We start from the raw sequence: 27,201 nt of genomic DNA on the forward strand, positions 1-27,201 counted from the left end.
TACCCCTCGCTTCAACGACTGGCTCTATGGATGTGGAGCATCATCTCTTTAACACGGAAGGAACCCAAGCAGGTGTGGTAGGTGGAGCGTTACCACCAGATATTGTTATAGCAATGGCTCTGGAACCAAAATCCAGGAGAGGGCTGGAGCCTGGACTCTCGTCTTTTCTGGGGAGGGCCAGGGTGAGAGGTGCCAGGTGTGTGGGGATCCTTACAAGCCCCTGGCTGAGTGCTGCTGTGGTGGAGTTGTCCCTAGGGAACGAGAGGGTCGCCTTATGCAACTGCAAGTCGCTTGGAGAAGGTCTTCTGTTTTTGTGCCTATTCTGAGTACCCTGCCTTCTTTGAGTCTCTGGGAGGTATCCTGGAAGGCATACCACCTGGAGACTCTATAGTTGAGGGTGAGAGGTGAGAGGGAGGCAGGATAGAAAAGGTTGGTTTGGGAGTTTGAGAGAGAGACAGAGAAGAACAAGATGAAAAATGATAACAATAATAGCATTAACCCCACAATGAATACTGTAACTAATGATGATATGTGGTGCTGCTAGATAAAATCAACACTAGTAGTAGTATCGGTAATAGTAATAATAGAATATATCGGACTAATTGTTAAATATATATATATATCTGACAGGGAGAGTCTCTGAAAATATTCCTGGACGGAACTCATGCTCCTCTTGTCGCGAGACTGCAAACCTCCCGCTATAGAGGTAAGTTGTTCATCGTGGCGCTGAATGTTGCTGGCCTGCGCCTCCACCTGCTCGCAGAGTGATTCAGAGTCGGCTGGGTTCATGTTGGCCAGATGGTACTGTAAAGATCACCAGTACTGCCAGAGTAGAACCCAAAAGTACGACACTGGGACAGTAGATAAGCAGGAAACTCTGTTTACTTAAATGTTCAGGCAAACGGTCAAAACTGGGAGATCAGTCCAAAAAACAAATCCGACAAGGGGCAGGCCGGTATCCAAAATCCAATAAACAGGCAGGCAGGTTCAGAACAGGTAGATCTGGCAAAAACAGACTAGGGTACGCTGGAAGGCTTGATGAAAACACAAGACCATCTGGCAGAGAACAAGTGGAAGTGGGCCAGTATAAATACAGGGGATGAGCAGGGAAACCCAGGTGAAGGGAATGTACTAATTGCCTGTCAAGTGGGAGTGGCAGGATCTGAAATGACAGGGGAGTTAGGCCGCGTTCAGACTGCCAGCCAAAATCCGATTTTTAGCCCATCCAGATTGGAACTGGATGGCTCTTTTGAAGTCTGAACAGACACAAATCACATGAAATCCGATTTTTGCAAACCGGATCGAAACCACCTTTGGGAGGTAGTTTCAGATCGCATTTGGACAGATGCGTCTCAGTCTGAACCGCTCCAAACACTCAGATCGGTTTGACTGTCCATGACGTCACTCTACGCGGCACGTGTAGCGCCGGCAGCGCGGAGACGAGGTGTCCACCGGCAGCCACGCCTGACTCATACGGGCCCGACGGGGGCGTCCATCCGCCCGGTTTCTCCCCTGGTGCGTCTGAGATGTTCTGCACCTCTACTGGACAGTGATAAGGCCAGTATACTGAGGTGACCTGCCTCCATCATGTTTGTTGTTTTAGTTCTTGTCGCCGTCGCAATTAGATGACGTCAGACGCTCTGACGCCGTTACTATAGCAACCTGTCAGATCAGTCTATAAAGTGGCCCAGTCTGAACAGAGCCATATCCGATTTGGACACTTGCTAAAAACAGTGTGGACAGTCAGCCCTAAAAATCGGATTTGAGTAGGAATCTGATTTGAATCAGATTTGCCTGCAGTCTGAACGCAGCCTTAATGATATGGCATTTAAACAAAATGAACTGAATAACTAAGAGTTGCTGGAAACCCTGACAGGTAGTAGTAGTGGCAGCCACAGTCAGTGCCCAAACCATGGTCTATGGCAATAGCAAAAAAACTTGAGTGGTATTGGTTATTGGACTTCTGTGCTAGTGATGGATTGGCCATGATGAACACCATGTTCTAACATAGATTTGCTCATAAGTATACTTGATCGGAAGGCTGTTGGTGCCTGTCAAGGTGGAAATCTAAGAACCTGCTGGTGGACACCAGCAGTGAGGGAGGCTGTTAAGCTGAAGAAGGAGACTATGGGACTGGATTTATCAATATCCCTGGGAGAGGTGGTGTGGCAGAATGGGTTGGTGAATCTAAGTTTCAAGAAAGGGGGCCGGTGGGTGTGCTCGAATTATCAAGGAATCACACTCTCCAGAAAAGTTTACTCCAGGGTGCTGGAAAGGAGGCTCTGACCGATTGTCGAACATCAGATTCAGGATGAACAATGCATCAATGGCATCCTGAAACAGTGGAGCAGCTATTTACCCTTGTGAGACTGCTGGAGGGGTCATGGGAGTTTGCTTAAGCAGTCTACATGTGTTTTGTGGAGTAGTATGAGGTACTGGGCTCAATGTCACAAGCTCTGCCACCCATTCGTCCAAGGCAATCCAAACTCTTTGCATTTCTTGTTCCCTGTTGGTGGAACTAACTACCAGTTCCTACCAGTTCCTACCAGAGCAGGGATGTCCCTACTACTACTTTTAGTACTTTACTTCTAGTTTTAAAAAACTCCTGAAGACGCACCTCGTCAGAGAGCATCTTCTCTCCTTGCTCCACACGACAACTCTACTCCTTAAAGAATTGTCACAAACACTTATGCTGCACTAATGGCTCTTATTGCACTATAACTTGATTGTTCCCCTTTTGCTATATATGTAAATGTAAATGTAAATGCATCTGGTCCTTATATAACCGTATGAAAGGTGCCAAGCTGTCAAAAGGCGGTTTATTTGAAGGATGGACATAGAGATAGGGTGAGGAGCTCTGAAATACAGAGAGAGCTCGAAAAGGAGCCAGCTGAGGTGGTTCGGGCGGGTGCCTCCTGTTAGAGATGTTCTGGGCACGTCCAATTGGTAAGACACCTCAGGGGCCCCCAGGAGGAGCTGGAAGTTGTGGCTGGGGAGAGGGACGTCTGGAATATTTTGCTCAGCCTACTGCCTCTGCGACATGGCCCCAGATAAGCGGACGAAAATGGATGGATGGATGGATGGATGGATGTTTGGATGGATGGATGGATGGATGGATGGATGGATGGATGGATGGATGGATGGATGGATGTTTGGATGGATGGATGGATGGATGGATGTTTGGATGGATGGATGGATGGATGGATGGATGTTTGGATGGATGGATGAATGGATGGAGTGTTGCAGTGTGAGCTTTGTTTTAATTACTCACTCATTCAAAGGGTATAAATGAACCCATGGGAGTGGGCCCAATTTGGAAAATTTGTCAACTGTCTATAATTCTTAATGGCTGGCCTCAAGAATCCTAAAGACAGACTTTTTTTTAGCTGATATTATACTTAAACATCTCTACTGTAAACTAAGTGAATTTGTTGTATAAGTAACCAGTATACTACTATAGTTACTGTTTGACATTTCTATAGTATTATTCCATTAAATTGGAGTTCTGCTTTGTTACAACATGACAAGTTGATCAGAACTAAGTGAACTGTGTAATAGATTATTTTACATATTAATGTCTGATGAGGCATAGTTAACTTACTGTCTAATTTAACTGAGCCAAGCTTAGCGGTAGACATCTACTCCTTATAAAAGATAAACTCAAGTTAACACCTACTCTGAGTAGTATTTTCACATTTTTATAATGCACAAAAACAAGAACGCTGTGCTCTCTTACATGATTTACAAGTCCATGGTAAACTAGAATTGCAGTGTGACAATAAAGAGGACATAAAGATTTGTGAATTAAAAAAAATTGGTGTAGTATTGATGTTTGATCGACGGGATTAAGAAGTTATGGAGCAGTGATGCCATTAAAGTCATGCAGTGTATACACATTTTTTCAGACTGTAATGTTATTAAATATTTAGTATTCTATGTCAGAGACAAAGCCAAATATAAGAATACATATACATTAGATATACATTTTTACATTACTGTTAAAATTCTGTTTATTCATTTGACTTCACTATTTTGTTTTTTAGCTGAGTGATTTTTATTGTAATAATAAGCATTGATAGTGGGAGGCTGAGATTAAATATTTTCATTGCCAAATACTGTTACTGTTATACATTTGATGTTAAAAAAAACCCTGAAACTTGTACTGTCAGTGTACCCTGTTCTTCCACAATGCAATGCACAAAGAAAATGAGGGAGCAGCTGATGGCTGAAAAAGTGTATAAGCAATTGTCGATGATGGTGAAAGAAATTTGTGAACAAACAAAAAAATATAATGCTCTTGCTGATTTCTACTTAAAAAGTTACAGTTTGAATGACATGCATCAATGCAGGTATTGTATCATTTTAATTCAGCATAAAACACTTTTAAAAAAGTACATTCGATTTTTGTATACAAACAGCGAAAACAGAATACTACCACAACTGGCATTTATACTGCGAAACAGCGTTTGTTTTTTTTATCAGATGTACCCCCACCTTGTTCCTAAGTGTCTTCACTTGAATTAATCCTAAAAGTGGATTATATTTAAATTAGAAATTGTACCAGTTTTGTTTACACTTAATTAGGTAATAAAGTTTGAATTGCTACTTGAAGTGGCAGATGCTGGTGTTTGTTTAAACTTCTCTGCTCGCAGGCTAATTTGACCTTGAATGAAGTCTCTCTAATGTTCAGGTGCAGTCAACTAGCTGGCACTAATTGGTCATTGTGACAATGTATTCACTGCAGGATCAATATCACTCCAATATGTAGTGCAAATGTGCAAAAGTAAAAGTAGCCCTGGTTGGTAATCATTGCTCTAATGCAGTTAGTATGTACTACGGAATTGGGGATATATTGCTGGTTTTCCCAGTTTTTTGCAGAAGAACCTGACTAGGCTGCATGGACCCCTGATCTCAACCACAGCCAAGAACTTTGGGAAGAACTGACACCACAGGAACAACCAACATCAGTGTTAGAGCCAGTCCCTACAGCCAGCTGGTTCCGACATCTGAGAAGTCTGAAAACAGAATGGTAGAGGCTGTTGGAGCAGCAAATTATTTCTTGGTTTATATGGTTATATGGTTCAGGGGTGTTTTGCAATGCAGTTTTAGTGTGTACCACTGTAGTAACTTTTTTGTCATTTTTCACTTGTTTGACATAAGGGTCTCTTTAGGGAAAAATACTCTGCAGTCGACTGTTTGTGTCTACTATTAATGAGTTGCATGATTTGCAGATGTTTAAACATACAGTACATTGCTTTGCAATACCTTGTGACTCAATATTAAAAAATAAAAAAAGACACAAGTTGGTTGTTAAGACATACCAGCAGGGGGCATGAGTCAATAAGACAAGTTAATAGCTCTGATTTATTATCTTCAAACAATCCATCATTTATTGCAATGCCAAGGCAGGTCAGTTGACATAATAATTTTCTTGAGTAAATTTGAAGAAGAAATAGATTTTTTTTTTTTGCTTTGACCTTGTAGGGTGACACTGAGGAAAACCCCTGCCATGTATGCTTTCTCTCCATGCTATTGTGGTCGTTCTATTTAATTTCCCTTTTCTAAGTGGTTTGTTGTGGTTGCGCCCCAGCTTGGTCAAGGACAGACTTAAGGACACTGAATGCTGGCTGTTTAGCACAAAATATCACTATTCTTCTTTTCTTATTGTGGATCTTAGTGCGAACATGATGCCCTGGCACTCTCACCTGTTCACACAGCTCTCCTCTGTGGTGTAGATTAACCAATTAGTGAAATATAAATGTTGTGGCTTTGTTGGAAGACAGGCCTGTCTTTGGGATTTGAAAAGCTTTACATTGGTAAGGCCAGTAATGAGATCAGTGGTAATATTCTCAATGTAAGGTTTTTTTATATGGAAAATTATAGGTGTCAAAGTGATTGGAGAAGCCACAAATGTTAATCAATCTTTTGTCCAATACACGACGCCACATTTAAATAAACCAGGTTTTAAAAAAAATCACAATTTCTGGCATTCTTTGGTAAAAAATAGTTTACTGCGGTGTTGATATATCAAAAAATGGTTATCATGTAAACACTTTGCGGAAGCATATTAGGCTTGAAGGTCATATACTGTATATTTCACAGTCATTCCTGGCTCATGACAAAACCTCTGGACTGTGCTGGGAAATAGCCTGACACTGCATAGCAGGCAGGGTGCTGGACAGGATGACACTTCACTCGAAGGTTAAAATCTAAAGTATAGAACACAAACTGCCAAAAGACTGAGCTGAGATGCTAGCACTAAGGAAACCATAGTGCTTGATATGTTTAGGAACAACATGTCCATAACTACTGTCATTGCATGATCAGAACTGATGATTTGACTACAGCTTCATTTTAATTTTCTTTTTTTCTTTTTTTTTTTAAACTTGCAAAATATCAATACATAATACTTATTTTTCGATAGCACTTATTCCACTTTAACATAATGCTAAGATATGGAAAGCTTCACCCTGTTAGCTGATAATGATGTGATAATCAGACCTATGAAACCATGGCTGTCTGAATTGGCTTTCTTGAGACATATTGGTACAGTGCAGTTCCAAGGCAGAAACGCTCAGCCTCATGATATGCCTGGTAGCATATGAAAAATATCATAAGGACATTTTAACAAGGTTAAAAACTTTTCATTTTAGAGGGTATTTAATAAATACTGCCTTTCTAATTTGTAATTCTTTACGATATAAATCCACAAGCTGTGCTAATATGGTTTAGTAGTAATTATTTACAACAGAAAGATGTATACATTTGCAGGGGTATGAAGGCAACCATACATTATCTGAACATGATCTGATTAGCTGAAAACTTTGCAAAATGTTCAGCGTGTTGAACTTTTAGGGTATTTTTTGTTTCAAACCAATCCAACTCAGCAGAGGTGCCAGATTCATTTCAGAAATTGGAGGGGAAAAAATAGCTTGTGTGTGTGACACTATACATTTAATACCACAAGACAACTTTACTGCTAATTTCTTTTCTGCTCCGATCGTCACTCTCTCTCTGTCGCTTAACCACCCACTGCAGGGAGCAAAGCTTTTCTGACTTATATTGACGACTTGACATACATGGGTCAATGTCAGAATCATCATTCATTTGGAGTTGTGTTTCTTGCCACCTGATTAATGTCATTCACACACACACACACACACACACACACACACACACACACACACACACACACACACACACACACACACACACTAAAACAGTGTTAATTCTGTAGGATGTTTACAAAGACAAGTTAATGTTCTCATAATAATTCTGACTTAAGTTTAGCACCATGAAACAAAGGTGCAAAGTGGGGGTCAGGTGATGGGGGATTCCAATAATAATATTTCTGCCTTCATAGCATCTCAGCCTGCTTGTTTAAATTAAACTGGCTTCACAATAACCTTTTTCTCAAAGTAGTTGTGTTTCTGGCAAACTATCTCATGATAAATTATTGTAATTTTAATAGGAGAGAAGAAAGCAGCTGATTAACAAAGGATCAACAAGCTCAGAATCTGAAATCTTAAATGATTATGGACAAATTCTACACAGGGTAGAGCTCATCCTCCTTTAGCTTTCACCCAGAGTGATTGCTGCACTTCTTCATCTTCTTTTATCCACAAAGATCCTGCCACTCCAGCAGAAAATGGTTGTCGTGTGGGGGTACAAAATGAACAAAATATAAATGATGAAGTCAAAACACGAGCCAGGCCTCAGCCCTTCCCCTTTATTTATTTTACAAATACATCTGGGAGACAGAGACAGAGCTTGTCTGATGCTGGGGCTCCGCTGACCTGTAGCCACAGCACACTTGCAAAACAACATCGAGCCAGAGACAAACAGCAGATAGGCCGTATTTCTTGGCCCCAGTGACAGAGGGCCCAGCTCAGCAGGGGCCTCCTGCTCCAGTCAGCCTGGCTTGTTTTCTGGCCTGTGCTCCCTAATAGTTGGATGAGCAGATATAAGCTAATTGAGGACCTTGCAGTGACTCAGGAGAGGTCAGGGGTGAAACACATGGATAGATACAACCTATCTCCCTAGATGCACCTTCTGCTGAGCAAGCAATCTAATGGCAGAGATGTGCTATGCAAGTTTTTTCAGAGGCGGGGCAACTTTGATAGGGGCATGGGTCCACTTAGCTTACAGATCTTTGCCTTAAGCTGTTATAAAGTTCCTGCACCTCAATCATTTACTACCAAAACATGTGTGAATGTTGAAATTAAATTAGATTGAATGTAAACTACCTGTATAATAATACTCTAACCAACTAACACACGTGATAAACGGTAAGGATACCATATGTCACTTATTGTATGTAGCATAAGCATAAGAAATTCAAGCTGCAGAAGGACTCATGGCCCCTCAAAGACATGGCCAACAATCAAAACAATCAAACAAAATAATGATTTTGAAATTAATAAATGTATATGTGTGAGTTTAATGTGATTCTGGCATTTATTTAAAAAAAATATGATGTCAGAAGGTTTTTGTTTGCCAGTGCCAGTGTTCTACACACTGGGGCTTTTCTGTATTAACTATACACTCTCACATTTAGCCTATATTTCTGACCTGCTGTACATACTGTATGACAACATGCAACCCAGTAAGATTCCTACTGTTCACCTGTCTATATTTCTAATATATACAACCAACCTGTGTTTTTTGGCATAGCATATATTGTGTATATATTTTTGACATCTCATTGTTATTGATGTTTAAGATTTGATATTTGCATCTGAACAGCAACTTCTCTCAGGATGAATAAAATGTATTGTATCTCATCTGAAAAATGTCCTTCAGCTTTGTATTTTATTTTATTTTTACTTTTACTGTGAACATCAAGGAATTTCGACATGACTAATTGTTGCCAAACAGCACTGCAGGGCCAGGGTCTTATTTACAACTTCTTCCACTCTGACAACTTCATGTCTTCAGCATTTCTGTCAAGTAATGTGAAAATTTGAGATGTAAAAAAATATTTAGCTGCAAATGTCTCATAAGGGAAGCTTTAAACACTTTGGTAAAATTATTACACAGGAGCCCGTTTAGAGATTTTATTTTTCTGTTCATTTCTTTTATTATTTTTATATAGGGAACTTTATGCCTCCAAGTAGACAAGTGACGAGAAATTAGGCAAACAAACTGAACTGAATGGATCAAATGACTGGAAGAACTGAAATTAAAAGCAAATTTGAGTTTGCACTTAGTTCCAGAATTACAATTTTATTAAATTTTATTCTTCCAATAAAGGTCTTACAGAAGAGGTCAGATTAATGATCAGTCTAACCCTTGCAAGCAGTCCATTGTGTCTTCATCTCACAGCTGCTAATTCCAGCTCACCAAACTCTTTTATGCACTGACAACCAACCTGTTAGTATGATGATTTGTTGAGTCAGTAACTGTCTATGCTTCTTAATCAAAAATAATGTAAAAGTTACGGGAGCTTAACACCCCAGGTGAATTGGAGATAATTCAGAGCCAATTCCGTAAACTCAGTGAAAACTAATTGAGGTTTAATTTAAATTTTAGGGTTATGAAAGGTTTATATAATATATATTAAAGTGCTTGTCATTACTACAGTTGTCATTTGTATCAATGTCTAATGGGGCCAGTTGTGTTGAATTACAGGAAAGTTGAATGAACATTCATAGGATCCTCTTCAAGGACAGTTAAGGATCTGGAAATTTTTACCAAGAGTGATCGTCCTAAGATCATGGGGTAGAGGAGCCTGCAGTTAGAGAGTGAACACAGCTGACAGTCCAGAGAGTGACACTAATCAAACACAGTCAATGGATGTAAATGTTTTGTGTTGACTACAGTCATTTTTGTGTTTCCTGTCTTTAAAATTGTACAGTGGTCTATAAGCTAAGGACCCTCAGCTTTGTTCGTATTTCCACACAATGACCCTCAGCAGCCACCCACTGCTTCCTGTCTCAGCTAACAATAGACAGTTTGACTTTCCATAGTGCTTACGAAGCAAAATGCCCTGTCAGAGTCAATTAATATTAATGCCAATGTATTTAATTCTGCTGAGACATATGCGCTGGGACCACTGCACATGTGTTGTGCAGATAAATATAGAAATCTACAGAATGAAACAGCTGACATTGTTTCAATGGCCTATGTAAATGTAAACTAACCACCACTTAATATGCTTTCTATATCCATATGATTATGTGCAACATATTTCTATTTGGTCTAAAGGTCCAATTCCAATTAGCATAATATATCAAATATTTCCCAACTAATGCTATCAACATTAATAACAACAACAAAAAATAATAACTATTATTATTATTATTATTATTATTATTACTATTATTATTATCTAATCTTATTATACAGTTGACCAATTCAAGGTGTAGTTCTGTTTGATACCAATCCTATATGTGGAAACACTGGTATTTGTCTCATTTATAGGAAATGTATAAGCACTGTTTTTTATAAGCCACTTTTTACTTCTATTATTTATTAGATGCTTTTTTATTGAATTTGCATAGGCACTTTCTTATTATATTAGGTCATATAACGCCTTTTACACTGTATGCTTGATGATAAAGTTTGATGATGATGCTTATGATGATATTATTATTATTATTATTATTATAGCTGCATTCGTATGTTATAGCCTAAACAGGTGACATTGCATAATTTGATACCACCTGTTTCAGCTGTAACTCATCTCGAATTAAATTCAGCCCACTTTGAAGAGAAGAGGTTTATGAAAATCTCCTGTACAACGTAAGCTAAGTTCAATTTCTCCTCCCCCCAAAACGTCTTTAAGCACTTTTTAAATCATTTCGGCAGTTCTTGCGTGTCTCTATACGAAGTGCGGCTCCTCCATCACCACCAGTTTCTCCTGGATTTTCAGGGAGGAGGCAGCGAGCTTCCGTCACGTGACACGACGTCCACCAATGGCATCACGGCAGTCTAACTTCTGTGATAAGGGAAGCGCAGTAAAGAGCGAGCTGACTGAAGGAGTTTCACTCTGAAATCTTCAATGGTCATCACACGCGTAGGCTACTACTAGCCCTACTGGCTGTAAAAGCAGCATTATTATACACAGGGACCATTCGGATTTATATTGGTCTTTTTTAATTGTGTTCTACTGATCAGCTCATGCAAGGCTGCAGCAACACGTACATTCAGGGTTTAATAATCAGACAATCATCACTGACTGGCTTCTTTTCAAATGTTGGGAGACAAGGCTCACGGTAAGTCTGTCTACTATTCTACAGTCTGTGTTTGCTTGTACATAGGCTATCCAGGATAGATATGTTCCAATCAAGAAACCAGTTTTAATTCAATTAATTGAAGGAAATATTGAAACAAATAGCCAAGGCTTCTCACTAGCCTGACTCTTGTTTAATGATATAATATTATGAACTGTCGAAGAAGGAACTTACAGCATTGTTAGGCCTATTATAGAAAGGCAATTAACTGAACCAGCAGTCCAACTAAGAACAGATTGCCACTTTTTAAGTAGATAAAATAATAATAAAAATAATTTTAAATGCATACCATAAGTCGATTAAAAAACAATTTACATAAATTAAATATAAATTCATGCAATAGAATAAAAGTATACAGTATAATTATTAAATCCAAATCATGTTCCTAAAAGAAATAAGAAATTAGATTAACCCTTCAAGAATGTGAGAAAAATGCGGATGGTGATAATAACAATAATAATAATAATAATAATAATAATAATAATAGTATAATAATAATAATAATAATAATAATGATAATAATAATAATAATCTTCTGATGCGGCTGTGGTACTGATGGCGCGCGTGCTCCCCGGTCTACTTCACGCCGAGTTTGACTCTCCTATTTCGCGGCCTGCATATTTGCCGCTGATTACTCACGTACTCCTGTTATTCACTTCACAACTTTTTTCTTTCTTTCTTTCTTTCTTTCTTTCTTAATTGGGACAGCATGATTTTTTCATCGCTGTAGAGGCTAAACGTACTAAGTCACAGATTGATTTTATGTAATCTTACTTTGACTGATGAAGGCTTCAGCTGTAAACTGTAAACTAATATGCAGAGTGCGGCTGGAAGACTCTAGAAATCAAAACCTTCAAAGATACACGGCGTGTGCTAAAGCGGAGAAATAGCCTACAAATTGAAACGATCTAATTCACTTTTACCTTACTGTAAGCTTTATGCAACCGTAACTTGATATAAATCCACTCTACAGGAATGCATGCATTTTAGCGGTTTCAAACTGATCGAAATAAAAAAAGTTTGTGCAAAAATTATGTATTATTAAAAATCAAACAAAAAGAAACAGGTAGCCTATGATTCGTAAAGAAAAAAAAATCACTATCACTGTTATATTAGCTACTAGTTTGGGTGGATAAATGAGTGAAGACCATAGCCAATACCTTTTTTTTTTTTATCGATATGGCCTATTTGTTTATAGACAATGGCAACTTATATAGCCTATGGCTCTGTCAGCCCTATAGCACATTTATGCAGGAGACCACAGGCCTATTTTCCCCCAATCATTTGACTTTTTTTTTTTTAGATGAATCGATGTATGTGAGTTACAAGATTATTAGTAGGCCTTATTATGAAAAAGCAATATTTAATTATCTCTCTCTCTCATATATATATATATATATATATATATATGTAAAATGTAAAAGCCTTCAGTTGTACCGTAATCATCTTTACAGATATAACGTTACTATCAGTGTATATTTATATTATATGTATTACTAATATATATAGGCCTATATATATATATATATATATATATATAATTTCGATTAAATATAGCCTAAATCAAGGTTAGGGGGGTTTTGAATAAATAGAAATATCAGTGGAAATCTTTTCTTTTCTTTTCTTTTCTTTTCTTTTCTTTTCTTTTCTTATTGCCTTTATTCATTTTAATGACGGATTAAACTGTATTAAAGGGAAATAACAACTCGACAGCACGGAGACTATTTCACATAGTTTAAACTGCATTAAAATAATGCAAACTATTAACGAATGTAATTTAGCTTAAGTTTAAAGAAGGAAAAAAACGACAATGATAATATTTGCGTAACAAAAGAACATTGTGTCACCGCACGTCCTTCAAACTGATATCGGACATCTGGAACACGATGAGAATAAATGCCATCCGACTGAAAGTCAAATTTAAGTAAACCGTTCAGGCTTCGCTCTCTCATTTTTATAGGCTGTTTTCTTTATAGATGAGCGACAGAATTGTCTGCTGTATATTAACTGTACATTTAGTGATGCCTTGCATGCGTGTGTGTGTGTGTGTGTGTGTGTGTGTGTATCCAGGTGTCACTCTGAAGGTTATGGAATATACGTATGATGATGACCTGGAAGAGCTGTGTCCTGTGTGCGGAGACAAAGTGTCTGGATACCACTACGGTCTGCTCACGTGCGAGAGCTGCAAGGTAACACATCGCACCTATAACGGAAATAAAAGACTTCTCACAGTATCCGATTAGATAGCCTATTATTTATAGTCCAGAGCACCGTTTGCTGTTTAAACGGATCTTCTCATTGCTCTTGAATTTTATAGAGTAGCCTACCACACCAACCTGATCATATTCCCTATTCCTTATATTCCTTCCCTATTCATTAAAATATTGCGGCATTTCAAAATACTTTAAACCTAATTATCTCCTTCATTTAATAAAACTTCAAAATTGCACCATCAAAGTTAAAGCTTTTATTTTTTAAAAAGCATTTTCGATATTTATCATTTAATAGATCTTGTCATTGTTTATTCGCGATGTTTTATTTCGAGAGTTTGCATCCTGAAATATAAAAGCCTTCCCACCGTCTCCACCGCTATTTCTCACTTTGTTGTTTTTCAGGGTTTCTTCAAGAGGACAGTGCAGAACAACAAGAGGTACACATGTGCAGAAAACCAGGAGTGTAAAATAGACAAAACCCAGAGGAAGAGATGTCCTTTCTGTCGCTTCCAAAAGTGCCTCAACGTTGGGATGCGGCTAGAAGGTAAAGTAAAGCGGATACAATCGGCTATTAAAATAGATGAGTTCCTCTTTTTACCATAACAATAATTAGTTCATACTATTGCTAATAATAGGCCTATATATTAATACTAATAATCATTAATACTACTACTACTACTAATAATAATAATAATAATAATAATCAAAAGAATGATAATAGTAATAGTAATCATGTGTTATTAGGGAGAAAGGGAAAAAAAATAGGGTTTTATAGTTTTGCCATTGTTTCACAATTCCCATTGTGGATTTCATGGTATTTTAACAGTAATTCCAATATTGTGATGGTAGTGAATTATTATGTGTGTTTTAATTTTAAAATTTATTTTACAATTTAATCACAAGATAGTAAAAACTCTATAAATATATTGTGATTTGTGGGCTGGTGGCTCTCATGTTGTTTCCTATGCACATGGGATGGGATTAATTCCCAGACAGCAGTACAGGAAAGCACCTGCTTCCGTAGCAGAAAAAGGACACATTCTTGACTTACTGATAAAACTCCAGAGACTCCCCTGTTTTAAATCAAAAGCTCTATTTAGACTACAAGAAGGAGTAGAACTGCACAGGCTCTGGGGATTCTTCTCATCCCTAAAAAGGGAAGTATAAATGGCCAACATGTCCGATATTAACTCTGTGAGGATACTTGGGGATCCTGGTGTAATGTAACTTATGATTTTGCTCTCTGCTGTCTAAGTGTTACATTACAAGACAATCCAGTAGAGTTGGTGTTAATCTGTAAATCTCTTTTTCACCTCTTGTCTCTTGTGTGACAGCGGTGCGTGCAGACCGCATGCGTGGGGGGAGGAATAAATTTGGCCCCATGTACAAGAGGGACAGGGCCTTGAAGCAGCAGAAGAAGGCTTTGATACGGTCCAACGGGTTCAAGTTGGAGAGCGTAGCTCCTCCACCAGCCTCTCCTCTGCAGACTGACTACGGCTTCACTGGCACCCTGCACAGCCTGCCCACTATCTCCAAAAGTCTGCTCCCCTCCACCCCGAGCTCCATCACCCCTACAGACTACGAGGGCAACCTCTATGGACCCCCATCCCTGGGCATGGCCATGCAATCACACATGCCCCTCACCACTCAGTACCAGTACACAGCCTTCCCTGGCAGAGCAATTAAAGCCGAATGTCCCGACTACACCAGCTCCCCCGAATCTCTGACAGGATACCCCTACCCAGACATGTACCCCTCGGCCTCACCACAGCTGCCCAGCCTGCCACCGCTGGTGTTAGAGCTGCTCCGCTGTGATCCAGATGAGCTGGCGGTGCAGAATAAGATTGTTGCTCATCTGCAGCAGGAACAGAATGGCCGGGGCCGACTGGACAAGCCTAGCACCTTCAGCCTCATGTGTCGCATGGCAGACCAGACTCTCTTCTCCATAGTGGAGTGGGCTCGGAGCTGCATCTTCTTCAAGGAGCTCAGGGTAAGTCCCAAGACCTTTATCCTGTCCTGATGCTCACACAGACATGCATCCACACACTCCAAATGGTAGAGGATAATGTCACATTTTAAAGCTGCACTCCATTTCTTTCATGCAAACTGCAGTCTTTATAGCTGTCTATATGATAACATTACAACATAGCTTTGGTTTGTCTCGCCTCCATTTCCCTGTTTCATACATATTCCATTATCCATAAATGTGTGTTTCATGTCAAGTCCTTTTTTGTGACATTTTTATGGCATTGTAACAAATTATATTTTTTTCAAAGAAGAATAAAATTGTCAGAACAGACCTAGGGCAAGTTTGTCTGATTACTTGTGATGTCTGTATCACAACTTTAATATGGCCTGACAATTGTAATGTGTGTTCATCTCTTTAGGAATTTTTAAATCAAAACTGAAATTTGAAATTCAAAAAAGCTGGACTAGCACTGGTTGTACCTTTTGAATTCCTTCTCCCATCAAATGTGGAAAATTCAGAACAAGCTACTGAATAAAGAAAAAAAAAGTCAGTCTTTAATCTAGTGTATACCTGTTTTACAGGGTTTTATGAAAAACTTGGATAAATCCACTAACACTGACAGGATAGTACAAGTAATAACTAATGTAATTAACACTTATTTCTGAACATCATCAATAGTTGTTGGGCAGCGACAGCATTGTGTTCGTCCCACCACATTAATTATCAAAAGCTTAAGTGAAGATTCATCCTATAATTTGTTTATTCCTGTTTTCTATTTGTTACTTTTCCTCTTACAATATACCATGTAGCACTAAAATAACAAAATCATGGTTTTATAACATCTGCTTTGAAGGAATAAGAAAGGTTGTTTTTAAGATGAGGTGACTTGTTTTAGTTCTGTATTAATGTTCCCAGGCCTACATACATGAATCCATTTAAAGTTGACTCAGACATCCACAATTCACTTAAAATTCAATCAGCATGAACTTGGCAAAGGCTTATTTTTGTTTTATGAAATCAACCTGTAGAGACTAGGGATCTGTTTGAGGCAACTTCACTTAAATGCAGTTTCAGATTTGACATTTGTCAAAATTAATGTTAACTTTTTTCTTTTGATGGTAGCTATTTCCAATAACACAGCATAATATTTAATGTAATTATGTCATAGCTATAAAAATACAAAGTCATAGTAATGAGCGATAAGAAATGAACACTGCGTTGGAATACTTTCAGCTTTGTGAGAGAAGTAATTCCTGGCTGGTGTTTCCTCAATGCTGAACAGAAGCTTTCCACACACAAACACATCTTAGGATAATTATTGGACATACATCAGTATCCCACTCTACCACATGCAGTGCTGTGATTGTCTTTGTGAGCTGTGCTACAGACATTGTGTCGTATTTGATAACTGAGATGATTTAGTAACACATTCAAATTAAAGTCTCGTGATGGAGAAATCCTTAACTGTTGCTGTGGTTATGCTGCTGCAGCAGATTGTGTGGCTGAATACGCCCTCTGCTCCAAGTGAAAATTAAGGATTGTGATTATTTTCTGACAAACGTGGCCACTTACACAACAAGGAAGAAAATATTACCTGCCTCTGTGAGTTATGATATGATATGCTGACAAACAAACATGTAGACAAGCCATGGTCAAACTGATTCAACCAATTAAACACTTTAACTGACAACAAAAGGTTGATTCTGGCCTTGGTGATATTTAGTGAAATTCCTTCCTGTCTTTTGATCAAATACAGTTTATTTGCTCAGGTACAGTCAGAGCGGGTCTACTCCTTTCCTGCTTCAGACTCATTCACTGGTGTCATTCCTGGTTACTAGGTTATACACACACACACACACACACACACACACACACACACACACACACACACACACACACACACACACACACACACAGAGTTAGGAAGGAAAAGCTTGTCAGCTTGTAGCTTTGTCTGGTTTATGGGTTAAACTGTTTACTTTCACCAGAACAGGAATAGAGTGCAGGAGATGTTTCTTTGTGCAAACTGCAGCATGGGTTTTTTAAATGATGTGATGGATAGTTTCACAGTACATCCCAAACCTTCTTTGGTCCCCACACTTACATACAGGTGCACCTCAATAAATCAGAATATCATAGAAACGTTTATTTATGTCAGTAATTCAATTCAAAAAGTGCAAAAAACATATCATATAGATCCATTATACACAGAATGAAACATTTCATGTCTTGATTTAATACATTTCTTCTAATTATAATGATTATGGCTTACATTTTATGAAGACCTAAAATTCAGTGTCTCAAAAAAAAATGTATATTACAAAAGACCAATTTTAAAAGGTATGTTTAATATGGGAATGTTGGCCTCTGAAAAGTATGTCCATCTATATGACTCAATACTTGGTTGGGACTATTTGACTTGAACTATTGGAAATGGACTTTTCCATCATATTCTAATTTATTGAGATGCACCTGTACTTGTTTGCATACATGCTACAATCAGTCAATCAAAGGTTTGGTTCAGCCACAATTTCCAAAAACAAACAGACAAACAAACAATTATTGTGTACTCCTAATGTTTTCTAACAATTTTAGAGATAACTTTCTCTGAGATGCATGTGAATGGAATTTGGTTGGTATCATATGAAAATGTCAGCAGTAGCATCTCTTTTTAGAAACAGTTTCTCAATTTCTCCACAGAGCACACTGTCAAAGCATTCCTTCTTCAGTAGGGAATAATTCCTATGAAACAGATGACACTGTGTTAGGATATCTCAGATTCTGGGCAACAACAACCAACTCATTTGATAATTTGCTTGGCCTGTCTGTGTTCACATTATTTCTAAATGATACAATCATTCACACAACGCTACTAATACAAAAAAGTATTCGGATACAGCAAATTAGTGCATCCTAGAATTTTGTCTTCTGTACTGATAATGATCTCTAAAAAAATGGAAACTAGTACTGATTTAATTTGCTGTTATTGTCCAAACCCAAAGTATGAAAATGACTAAAGATGATGATTAAATTCATAGTTTCTGAGAACATCCAGAAGGATAAGCCTTTTTGTTGTTACTTTCCTTGTCTCAGTAACAAAGACCACATTGTGATGCTGAGGAGATTCGTTGTAACTTCTCAGACTAACAACAAGGTATCTTTATAAGGCCCGTGTACGGCTGAAATGTTTCCCTACATTGCTGATAGAGGAGAAAAGCACAAAGGTTGCTCATCTTTTATTAACATTGAACTGTTACAAAAAAAAAATACATATCTTAACAACACATTACTATGACAGATTCTTTCAAAGTCCCTACATTTTGAGATGTGTAGGGAGTTATACATGTCATGCATATTTCAGCCTTATCATCGTGCTGTTTAACATGTTTGTACTTTCTGTTATTTCCATATTTTATGTGTTGTATATTTACAGTGGTTAACGCTGATAACTGTAAGAATAGCACAAAAATGTGAATCTCACTAACATGTAGTCTCTATGGGCCTCTTTACCCTCCTGCTCTAATACATACATACATTCTCACACGTGTATAAATAACAACTGAACACATGCATCTGCTGTGTTGATTAGGGTAAACAGTAATACATGTAGATGTGCTGTTTTCTCAACCTACTGTTCAATTATTGAGAATATTAAAGGCCTTCATGGCTGCTGAAGTTTTCATTATGCCATGGACACTAGACGATGCTTTAATAACACTGCTACTACTTGATATTTGATGTATTCGACAACACTGACTGCTAGAAATTATGCTCATTACTAATTTGTTTTGCCAGTGACACTTAGAGGGAAACATAACTGCAGCCAAGCCGGGTCTCCCTCACAACTAGTCAGTTACCAGCGTTTTGTCACGGCCCAAGGCATCTAATACGACACACAAGGCACCACTTAGCGTCTAAACCCATCTGTGGCAATATTAGACGCTGAGAGTAATAGAATATTGTAAAGAATGTGAAGGTCTATTTAGGGTGGGAGAGAAGGGTGACAGGCGGATTAAACAAACCCCGGACTTTGACCCACTTGACAACTCTTGTGTCTCAAAAACCAAGAGTCTACTGAAACTATTGTTGTTCCCTAACCTTAACCAACAGCTGTTGAGTGCCTCAACATAATAAAAAAAAAAAAATGTAATTAATGCTGTAGTTGCTAAGAGCAGACATCGTATATTGTTCAAGTTCAGCAAGAACATTTTGAGACTTGGGATACATGTTAATGAAAATTGTTTCTTCATGATGCTTTTGCAAATTAAAATGAATGAATGTTATTTTTAGTAGACATGCAAAAGCAAATTATTGCTCCAGCCAATGATAATAATTTACTTACGACTGATATAATAATAATTAATAATAATGTTCAGTACATATTTGAAATAGCTGTTTAAGTTGTGATATACTTACTGAATTATTTGCATTGGGAGTTATTTGCTTACACTTGCAAATAAGCAAATCACAATTTTGTGTGTTAAGGAAATTTAAAATATTTTTATGTAAATTTGGGAAATGTAGTTACCATTTTCAGATGCCAGAAAATCTAAATCTAGATTCAGATTAATATTCTGTCGGAGATAGGAAAAAACATTTCAGTATTTTCCTTTCTTGTTTCAAAATAACATGACATATTCATTTGCATGAAAAAAATATTTCGCTTTCACAGGCAGGCTAAGGCAGCATATTTTGCAAAAAGGTCATATCCACAGTTTTCCAGTTTTTCACTTAATTTTGTTTTTCTCACCATGACAACAGTGCAGCAATATCTTGCTTCATCAGAGCCCAGAAATGTGTTCTACATATGTGGTGTATTTCTGTTGATAGTTAACTATTCCAATGTCCAGTGTACAGGCAAATGGACAGTGAGAACAAAGGTGTGCATAATTTGTCAAGAAGGCCGTGCACAGAAAGAGTTGTTTCCCTGGGAAAGATAATTACATTCCATGCAGGCGATAACAGGGAAATGTCTGCCCTCCACTGCTCTGCACTCGCTGCACTCTTCTACATTGTTGCTGAATTGTGAGCAGAATGGAAGCTATTGATTTCAGCAGTCCCCCTGGTTGTCTTTGTCATGTCTTGTGTTTGACCTTCCATTCACCTGTTGAACCTGGAAGATGCTCAGGAAGTTCACACAATGAATTAAATAAATGTTCAGATACTAAAGGCAGTATACAAGAGACATTAAATTTAACAATTACATGTCTGGGGATGTTTGAGAATGGATGTAATAAATATCTACTCTTTGGTGCAAATAGACATACTAGAATTATATATGAAAATAAAGAAATAGTCAAGAGGCTGGAATGTTTTATGTACTCAAGGTAAACTTTAAAAATATTGATAGTTTTCATTTATTCTGCGTACCTCGCTGTTTTACATTCAATCCTTCACAGTGTATTAATAAGCAGTACGTGAATTAAGCTCTGGGTTGACTGAATGGAAACTACCATATAGGTTCAAGGAGGTGCTGGCGAGCTTTCAGTTCATCACCGCTGCATGTTCTCCTTTACTGTATTTTTGCAACTCCACCCCACAGGCGGTTGATGAAGTATAGCACAGGCTTAGTTTGTTTTAATTCTATGTGCTGGCTAGTTTGCCTACAGCTTGTCCTTCATACCAGAGTATGCTGTATGTATTAGACTTTTAAATGTTCACTGTAGTTATGCACACACACATTTTTTTTCAATCTCCAAACATTTTTTCTATAACTGCTGCTTGACAAAACACTAAACACGGCCACTTGTCCCTCCAGGCCGAGGACAGCTTTGCAGCACTCAGAGCCTCTCTACAGCATTGAACACTACTCCCACTGACAACACAGCTACACAATGATGTGCATGATTAAAACTATATTCTATGATATACAAATCCCAACCAATGCACATATTTAGCCTCAGTCGATAATTACACAAAATGTAAGTAACTGATTTCATTAGAAAGCATGATAAAGATATCTTGTCTTATATTATACTCCCACTCATTGCAAGTTTAACCCAGATTAGTGGATGTTTTTTTTTAACATTAGCCTCTGTTGCTAAAAAAAAATTAATTTTGTCTGCCATTTAAGCTGCTACAAATCCCAAATGGCAGGAAAAATATTTTTGATCGAGGATACAAATATGGACTAAATGTTTCATTGTCAGTGTGATGACAGTGGTTTATATTGAGGTCTCTAATGACCTTGATTGGTCAATTATGTCTATGTGATGAATTGCAAAACGCTGCCAATATAGACTTCAGTTATTGGGAATAATAACATATTATAAAAACGATTAAATGTTTTTTTTTAGGCTTTAACACATACCTCTTAACTAGCAAATGGAAAGAAGGGTGATGGGATATTAAATAGAGAAAAGTGCTTTCTGCTCCCAATACTCAGCTGACAGCTGACAGCGCTGTGAGCAGCCATACAGTTTGGTAACAGGATGCACACTTTCCTGTGACAATCCCAGTGATCTTGACATTATGGCTATGAGATAAATTGTGGCTCTTACAGGTATAATATGTCACTTGAGAGGTAAATACTCATAGACATTTATTAGTCCAACCCAGTTCAACACACATAACATGGAGTGAAACATTGAGACTCCATGTTGGAGATATGGAGATAGAACAAAGCCCTTCGCCCCACTTTCAGCATGTTTGATGATTTTTTTAGAGGGATTTTTCGGCTACAGCTGAGTGTCCAACTCTTCTTGGAGAGGAAGCGCAGGAGGTCACAGAGACCTTTTGCTTCCTAAACCCTTCTTTCATCATTGTACAGCCAGACCCCCACCACTGCACCAGTCCAGATGTGGCCAACAAGATTGGACCTTCTCCTCTGCAAATGATATATAGTTTAATTCAGATGGACAGTAATTCTGTCAGCTCAGTGTCAGATGAATGTGTGTCTGGCCCTATTAGCAGCTGCGACTGCAGAATTACTGACTGCCGTGTCCTTCAGTTTACAGACAGTATTGCAGCAAGGTGGGGCTCAATCTAAAAACACACCCTTCCCCCAGAGCAAAGCAGATGTGACTAGGAACAGGGGGGGTTAGGGAGAGGTGAGCAGGTTGAGGAGGTCTCAGACAATGCTGGTAAATACACAGGACGTGGCAATAACACAAATACAGAATGCATCAGCACACACACAGCACACAAATCAGCCTACAAGCGTCACTTCATTCCCTCTTTGCCTTTATGATCTCCCCATTTTTCTCTTGATCTGCTTTTGTCACATACATCTGAGAGATTTGACTCTGGATAAATAGCACAGCAGACAGTAGGGTACATTGCATAGTTTTATTAATTTAAATCAGAATAAAATGTAATGGTCAAGTCGTTTACACATCAACCATATGTATGTTTTAAATTTTTTTCCAAATAAGACAAGTTAAGTACATTTGATTGATATAGCCCATGAGACGTAAACAGCAGAAACAATATTAACACTAAAAACTATGTCTGTGCTTATTAATAATAATAATAATAATAATAATAATAATAATAATAATAATAATAGATAAAATAATGGATTATAGATGTATAAGAGCAGTAGTGTCAGTAATACTTGCAACAATAATAACAAACAATATGACTAATGATAATAGTCGCAGTAGAATTAATAAATATCATATAATTGTTAAAATATAATAGTAACAACACATATAATTATATAATAATTTTAATATTATTGAATTAATTATTATAATTATTATTATTAATACTACTACTACTGCTACTACTACTACTACTACTACTACTAATAATAATAATAATAATGATAATAGCAGTAACAGAAATGTGACTTATAAAGTAATAATAGAAGTAGTAATAAATGAAAATATTACTTTTATTATTATTATTATTATTATTATTATTAATAATAATAATAATAATGATAATAATAATAATAATAATAACAACAACAACAACAACAACAATAATGATAATAATAATAATAATAATAGCAGTAATATAAATATGACTAATAAAGTAATAATAGTAGGAGTGTATCAGCATCAAGCAGGGCCACAGACCCAAGATCCATGGAAACCTATAAGATGAGAAAGCACAAGACTCTGTGTACAGATGGAATGGGAGAGGAGGAGAAAGGAGCGAGGTACATCATGGGAATTCCTCCTGCAGTCGAGGCTTATCGCAACATAACTAGGGGCTGGTCCACAGCCAGTGTGAGCTGGGCTAACTACACGGTTGCCCATAAAGTTGGAATTATTTTGTTTTCAGACACAATCCTCTGTTAATTGTGGTTTCATTTTCATTGTGATATGTTTGGAATAGATTGATTAATAAAGTTTTGAGAAAATATACATTTAATCACATTGTCACAATCATTTCATGGAAAGAGGTAAAAAAATAATTTAACATATATATTCCAACTTTTATATTTTCCAACTTTATGGGCAACCATGTATAAGCTTCAGCAAAGATGAAGGTTTTTAGCCTACTTTTAAAGGTGGATAGTGTGCCACCAAGGGCTCATGGCTTTGTTAGTGAGGAGAAGCATTTTTATTTACTATTTATTATTTTTCTTCATTATTTTTGGTATTTTACAGGGAGCTAGTGCAGGAAGGCTAATATGGTAGAGATATGATATTTCCTTAGTTTCTGCAAGTACATGTCCAGCAGCATTCTGGATCAACTGGAGAGGGAATTTTTGGAGCAGCCTGATAATATTCCAGGATAGAATTAGCAAGTGCATAGACTTGTTTTTCTGCATTCCTTTGATATGGGATGCTGATTTTTGTCATGTTTTGGTGGTGAAAAAATACAATTGAAAAATACTTTGATATCCACCTTCATATATCATTAACATAGAGGTTGTGGGAGACAATAACAGCAGAGGAATCATCAGGACTATTTAAAGACGGGGTTGTGGGCAGTGGATGTTTAGGGGTAGATAGCTGATTAAGTTGTTCTACTCATAAATCTCTAAAAAATATTTATTTATTCATTTCAATAAACCTATTGACATGTATTAGGGTTTAGAATTTTGGTATGGCTTTCTGAAGTCCATTTCCATGCTCAACTATGTCCCATAAATGTATGCAGCAATTGTTCAACACATATGTTGCTGAAGCATGTAAATTCTTTAATATCAAGAATGTTGAAAATGGTCTAAAACCAATCAAGATTATTACATCAATACCCAAAGACCTTTGTAACATTAAATAAAAAATCCATGCTTTGATTTGGTTTTAAAACGTTTTGATATTTTGGAGATTTCTGTATTTCCAGCGATGGATGAAGAAATATGCACATGCTCTGAACACGCTATGTCTCTTGTTTGTGATTGTAAAGTGTCATGAGGCTGTGATTATCCTAGATGTCACAATATGTCATTTAATACAGCAAGATCAAGTTTCAACAAATGCTGTCACTACAACGAAATGGCTACTATGGGGACTAACATCATCACACATTAATAGGATCGAATTAATAGGATTAAAAGGATTGGGTTCACTGAATCCACAGTCTCAGAATTACAGTCATATCCAATTCTACAATGGGGGGGACATTTAAAGCATGACAAAAACTGTTGTTGAAATGTGTTTTTTTCTCAAACCCCATGTTTTTCATATATCAGTATCTTACAGACTTATAATTGAGCCTGTGCAGCATGAAAAGAAAAATGCCCCAAAAATTGTTCTGCCCTCCCATCACCACACTTTGTTAAATAACAAAGAGATGACAAAACCAAAGTATATACGTCTCTCTCTCTCTCTCTCTCTCTCTCTCTCTCTCTCTCTCTCTCTCTCTCTCTCCTCTCTCTCTCTTTATCTCTAACACTATGTCTGTCTGTTTGTCTGTCCATGTTTCCTGGAGGTGGGAGATCAAATGAAGCTGCTCCATAACTGCTGGTCTGAACTTCTGGTGCTGGATCACATTTTCAGACAAGTGCAACATGGACAGGAAGACAGTATCCTGCTGGTGACCGGCCAAGAGGTAACAACTCCCTCATACAACTTCCCTTCAGCACAATGCCGTATGCTTTCAGTCAATATGTGTGAAGTTCCAGAGTGGAGACCAACGTGTTTGCTTGATTTATCAAATGGACCAGTTGTAAAACCAAATGAATAAAGGGCAAGCCCAAGCCCAAGCTGAGGCAACTCAGTCTGGTCTGATACAGGGAGGTCAGGAGCTGGATTTAATTTTATTCTATTATTTGTATTAGCTTTGGTAATTAGCTCTTTAAGGCATGGTGACCCACCACACCTAGTCAGTGGAAGGAACTCTGAAATAGTTTTTAATTTGTTTTCATGTGCATAAAATATAAATTGTGGAGTTTGCAATGTGTTTAAGGTTTTTAAATATTGACCAATTAACATTATATAAAAAATATGGTTTGTAAAATTATTATTTACTTATATATAAAAAAATCTATTGAGAGACCATGTACCTACCTTAACACACTACCTCATCCGAACTGATAATAGGTGGTGAAACACTGGATTTTCAACTAAGTGACTGCAAATACAGAAGGAGAGAATAACATTGCACCAATCTTCAAGTGAATTGTAAAGCACTTCATGACCAAAATCTCATAAATATAAGGGACTTAGAAAATAACCAGTAGCCTGTGTTTTCAGGTTGAGCTGTCATTCATCCTATCCCAAGCTGAGGCAACTCTGTCTGGTCTGATCCAGAGAGGTCAGGAGCTGGCGACAAGGCTGCGGGTGCTGCAATTGGACCGCAGAGAGATCGCCTGTATGAAATTCCTCCTCCTGTTCAACCCCAGTAAGTCTCATGTCTGAGTGTGTCATCATTGTGATATAAGTGCTGATGGTGGGGCCCCAATAATGACTCCTAGTCAGAAATTATATTTTGAGGAAAGAGATGCAGTCATCATAGCTTTTTAAGGACCTATTGCAATGTTTACCATAAGGCGATATCAGGTTTGTCAGGCTAAAACCATTCAAACCAGTATTGTAATTTCACATTCAGTAGAGAGTCTATTCCTTTAAGCCAAGGAAATAGTTACAGCAAAAGTAATTGATCCTTGATCTATCTGCAAATAAATGTTTCCTTGAGCTTAGGCTTGAGCTTGCCTGTGTAGTCTGTATATTGTGATGTATTCAGAAGAATGCTGGGTTTTGATGTGAAAAATCAATCAACTTGGTGGGGCTGCAGGGCCATACTGATGCTGTCCTTTGGCGGAATTTGAATAGCAACACTAACATTTTAATGAAAAATGTCACAATTGCATATTATCTGCAATACCTATTTATCTGTAATGTTACAAGCGTTTTCCAACCTGGCCTTTTTCCCTCCAATAAATTCACTTAATTAAATTTCTAGGGTTGACAAAAGCCAATGTTAACAAAGACATCCTCCTCCATTGTCCACTAATGGCATTCAAAAGAAGCGTAATGGATTGGGTCTATCATTCGATGGGCCCGACATTCATTTAGTGGCTTGTGCAGATGGAGAGAGCATAGATGTGCCTTCCCCAGATTCTCAGAAGTGTTTGCTGTTTAGCGCTGGCAAGCAGGGAACAAAGAGCTTTTGAATGGGGAGAGCACTTGTAATAGACAGAAAATATTTGCTGTCTTTGCCTGCAGCTTCTTTGCTAGCACTCTCGCTCTCCCTCATCTTCAGAGTCAGGTTTGTCAGGGGTAATTTAATTGCCCTTAAGCAGTTTGAAAAGATGATTCAGAACATTGATTCAAAACATTTAATTACTGTGTGAATGGATTCTCCAAGATGGGCTCAGCTGATGTTGAATGCCCGTCCACCGGAGGGCTTTGCTATTGTCTCTCTCTCTCTCTCTCTCTCTCTC

The 27,201-nt window shown here is 37.7% G+C and overlaps 1 protein-coding gene across 1 annotated transcript in view; it reads left to right on the forward strand.

The window, feature by feature from the left end:
* The first annotated feature begins 10,981 nt into the window (after nucleotides 1–10,981).
* Nucleotides 10,982–27,201, forward strand: part of nr5a1a (nuclear receptor subfamily 5, group A, member 1a) — a 23,623-nt gene continuing 7,403 nt past the window's right edge. Inside the window, exons 1-6 of the mRNA XM_059336530.1 lie at nucleotides 10,982–11,216; nucleotides 13,305–13,423; nucleotides 13,850–13,991; nucleotides 14,782–15,437; nucleotides 25,248–25,367; nucleotides 26,012–26,159. Coding sequence (XP_059192513.1) covers nucleotides 11,195–11,216; nucleotides 13,305–13,423; nucleotides 13,850–13,991; nucleotides 14,782–15,437; nucleotides 25,248–25,367; nucleotides 26,012–26,159 — 1,207 coding nt within the window. The 5' untranslated portion in view covers nucleotides 10,982–11,194. The remainder of the gene's footprint in view (nucleotides 11,217–13,304; nucleotides 13,424–13,849; nucleotides 13,992–14,781; nucleotides 15,438–25,247; nucleotides 25,368–26,011; nucleotides 26,160–27,201) is intronic.

Source organism: Centropristis striata, chromosome 7 (assembly GCF_030273125.1).
Source record: "Centropristis striata isolate RG_2023a ecotype Rhode Island chromosome 7, C.striata_1.0, whole genome shotgun sequence".
NCBI classification, from domain to species: domain Eukaryota; kingdom Metazoa; phylum Chordata; class Actinopteri; order Perciformes; family Serranidae; genus Centropristis; species Centropristis striata.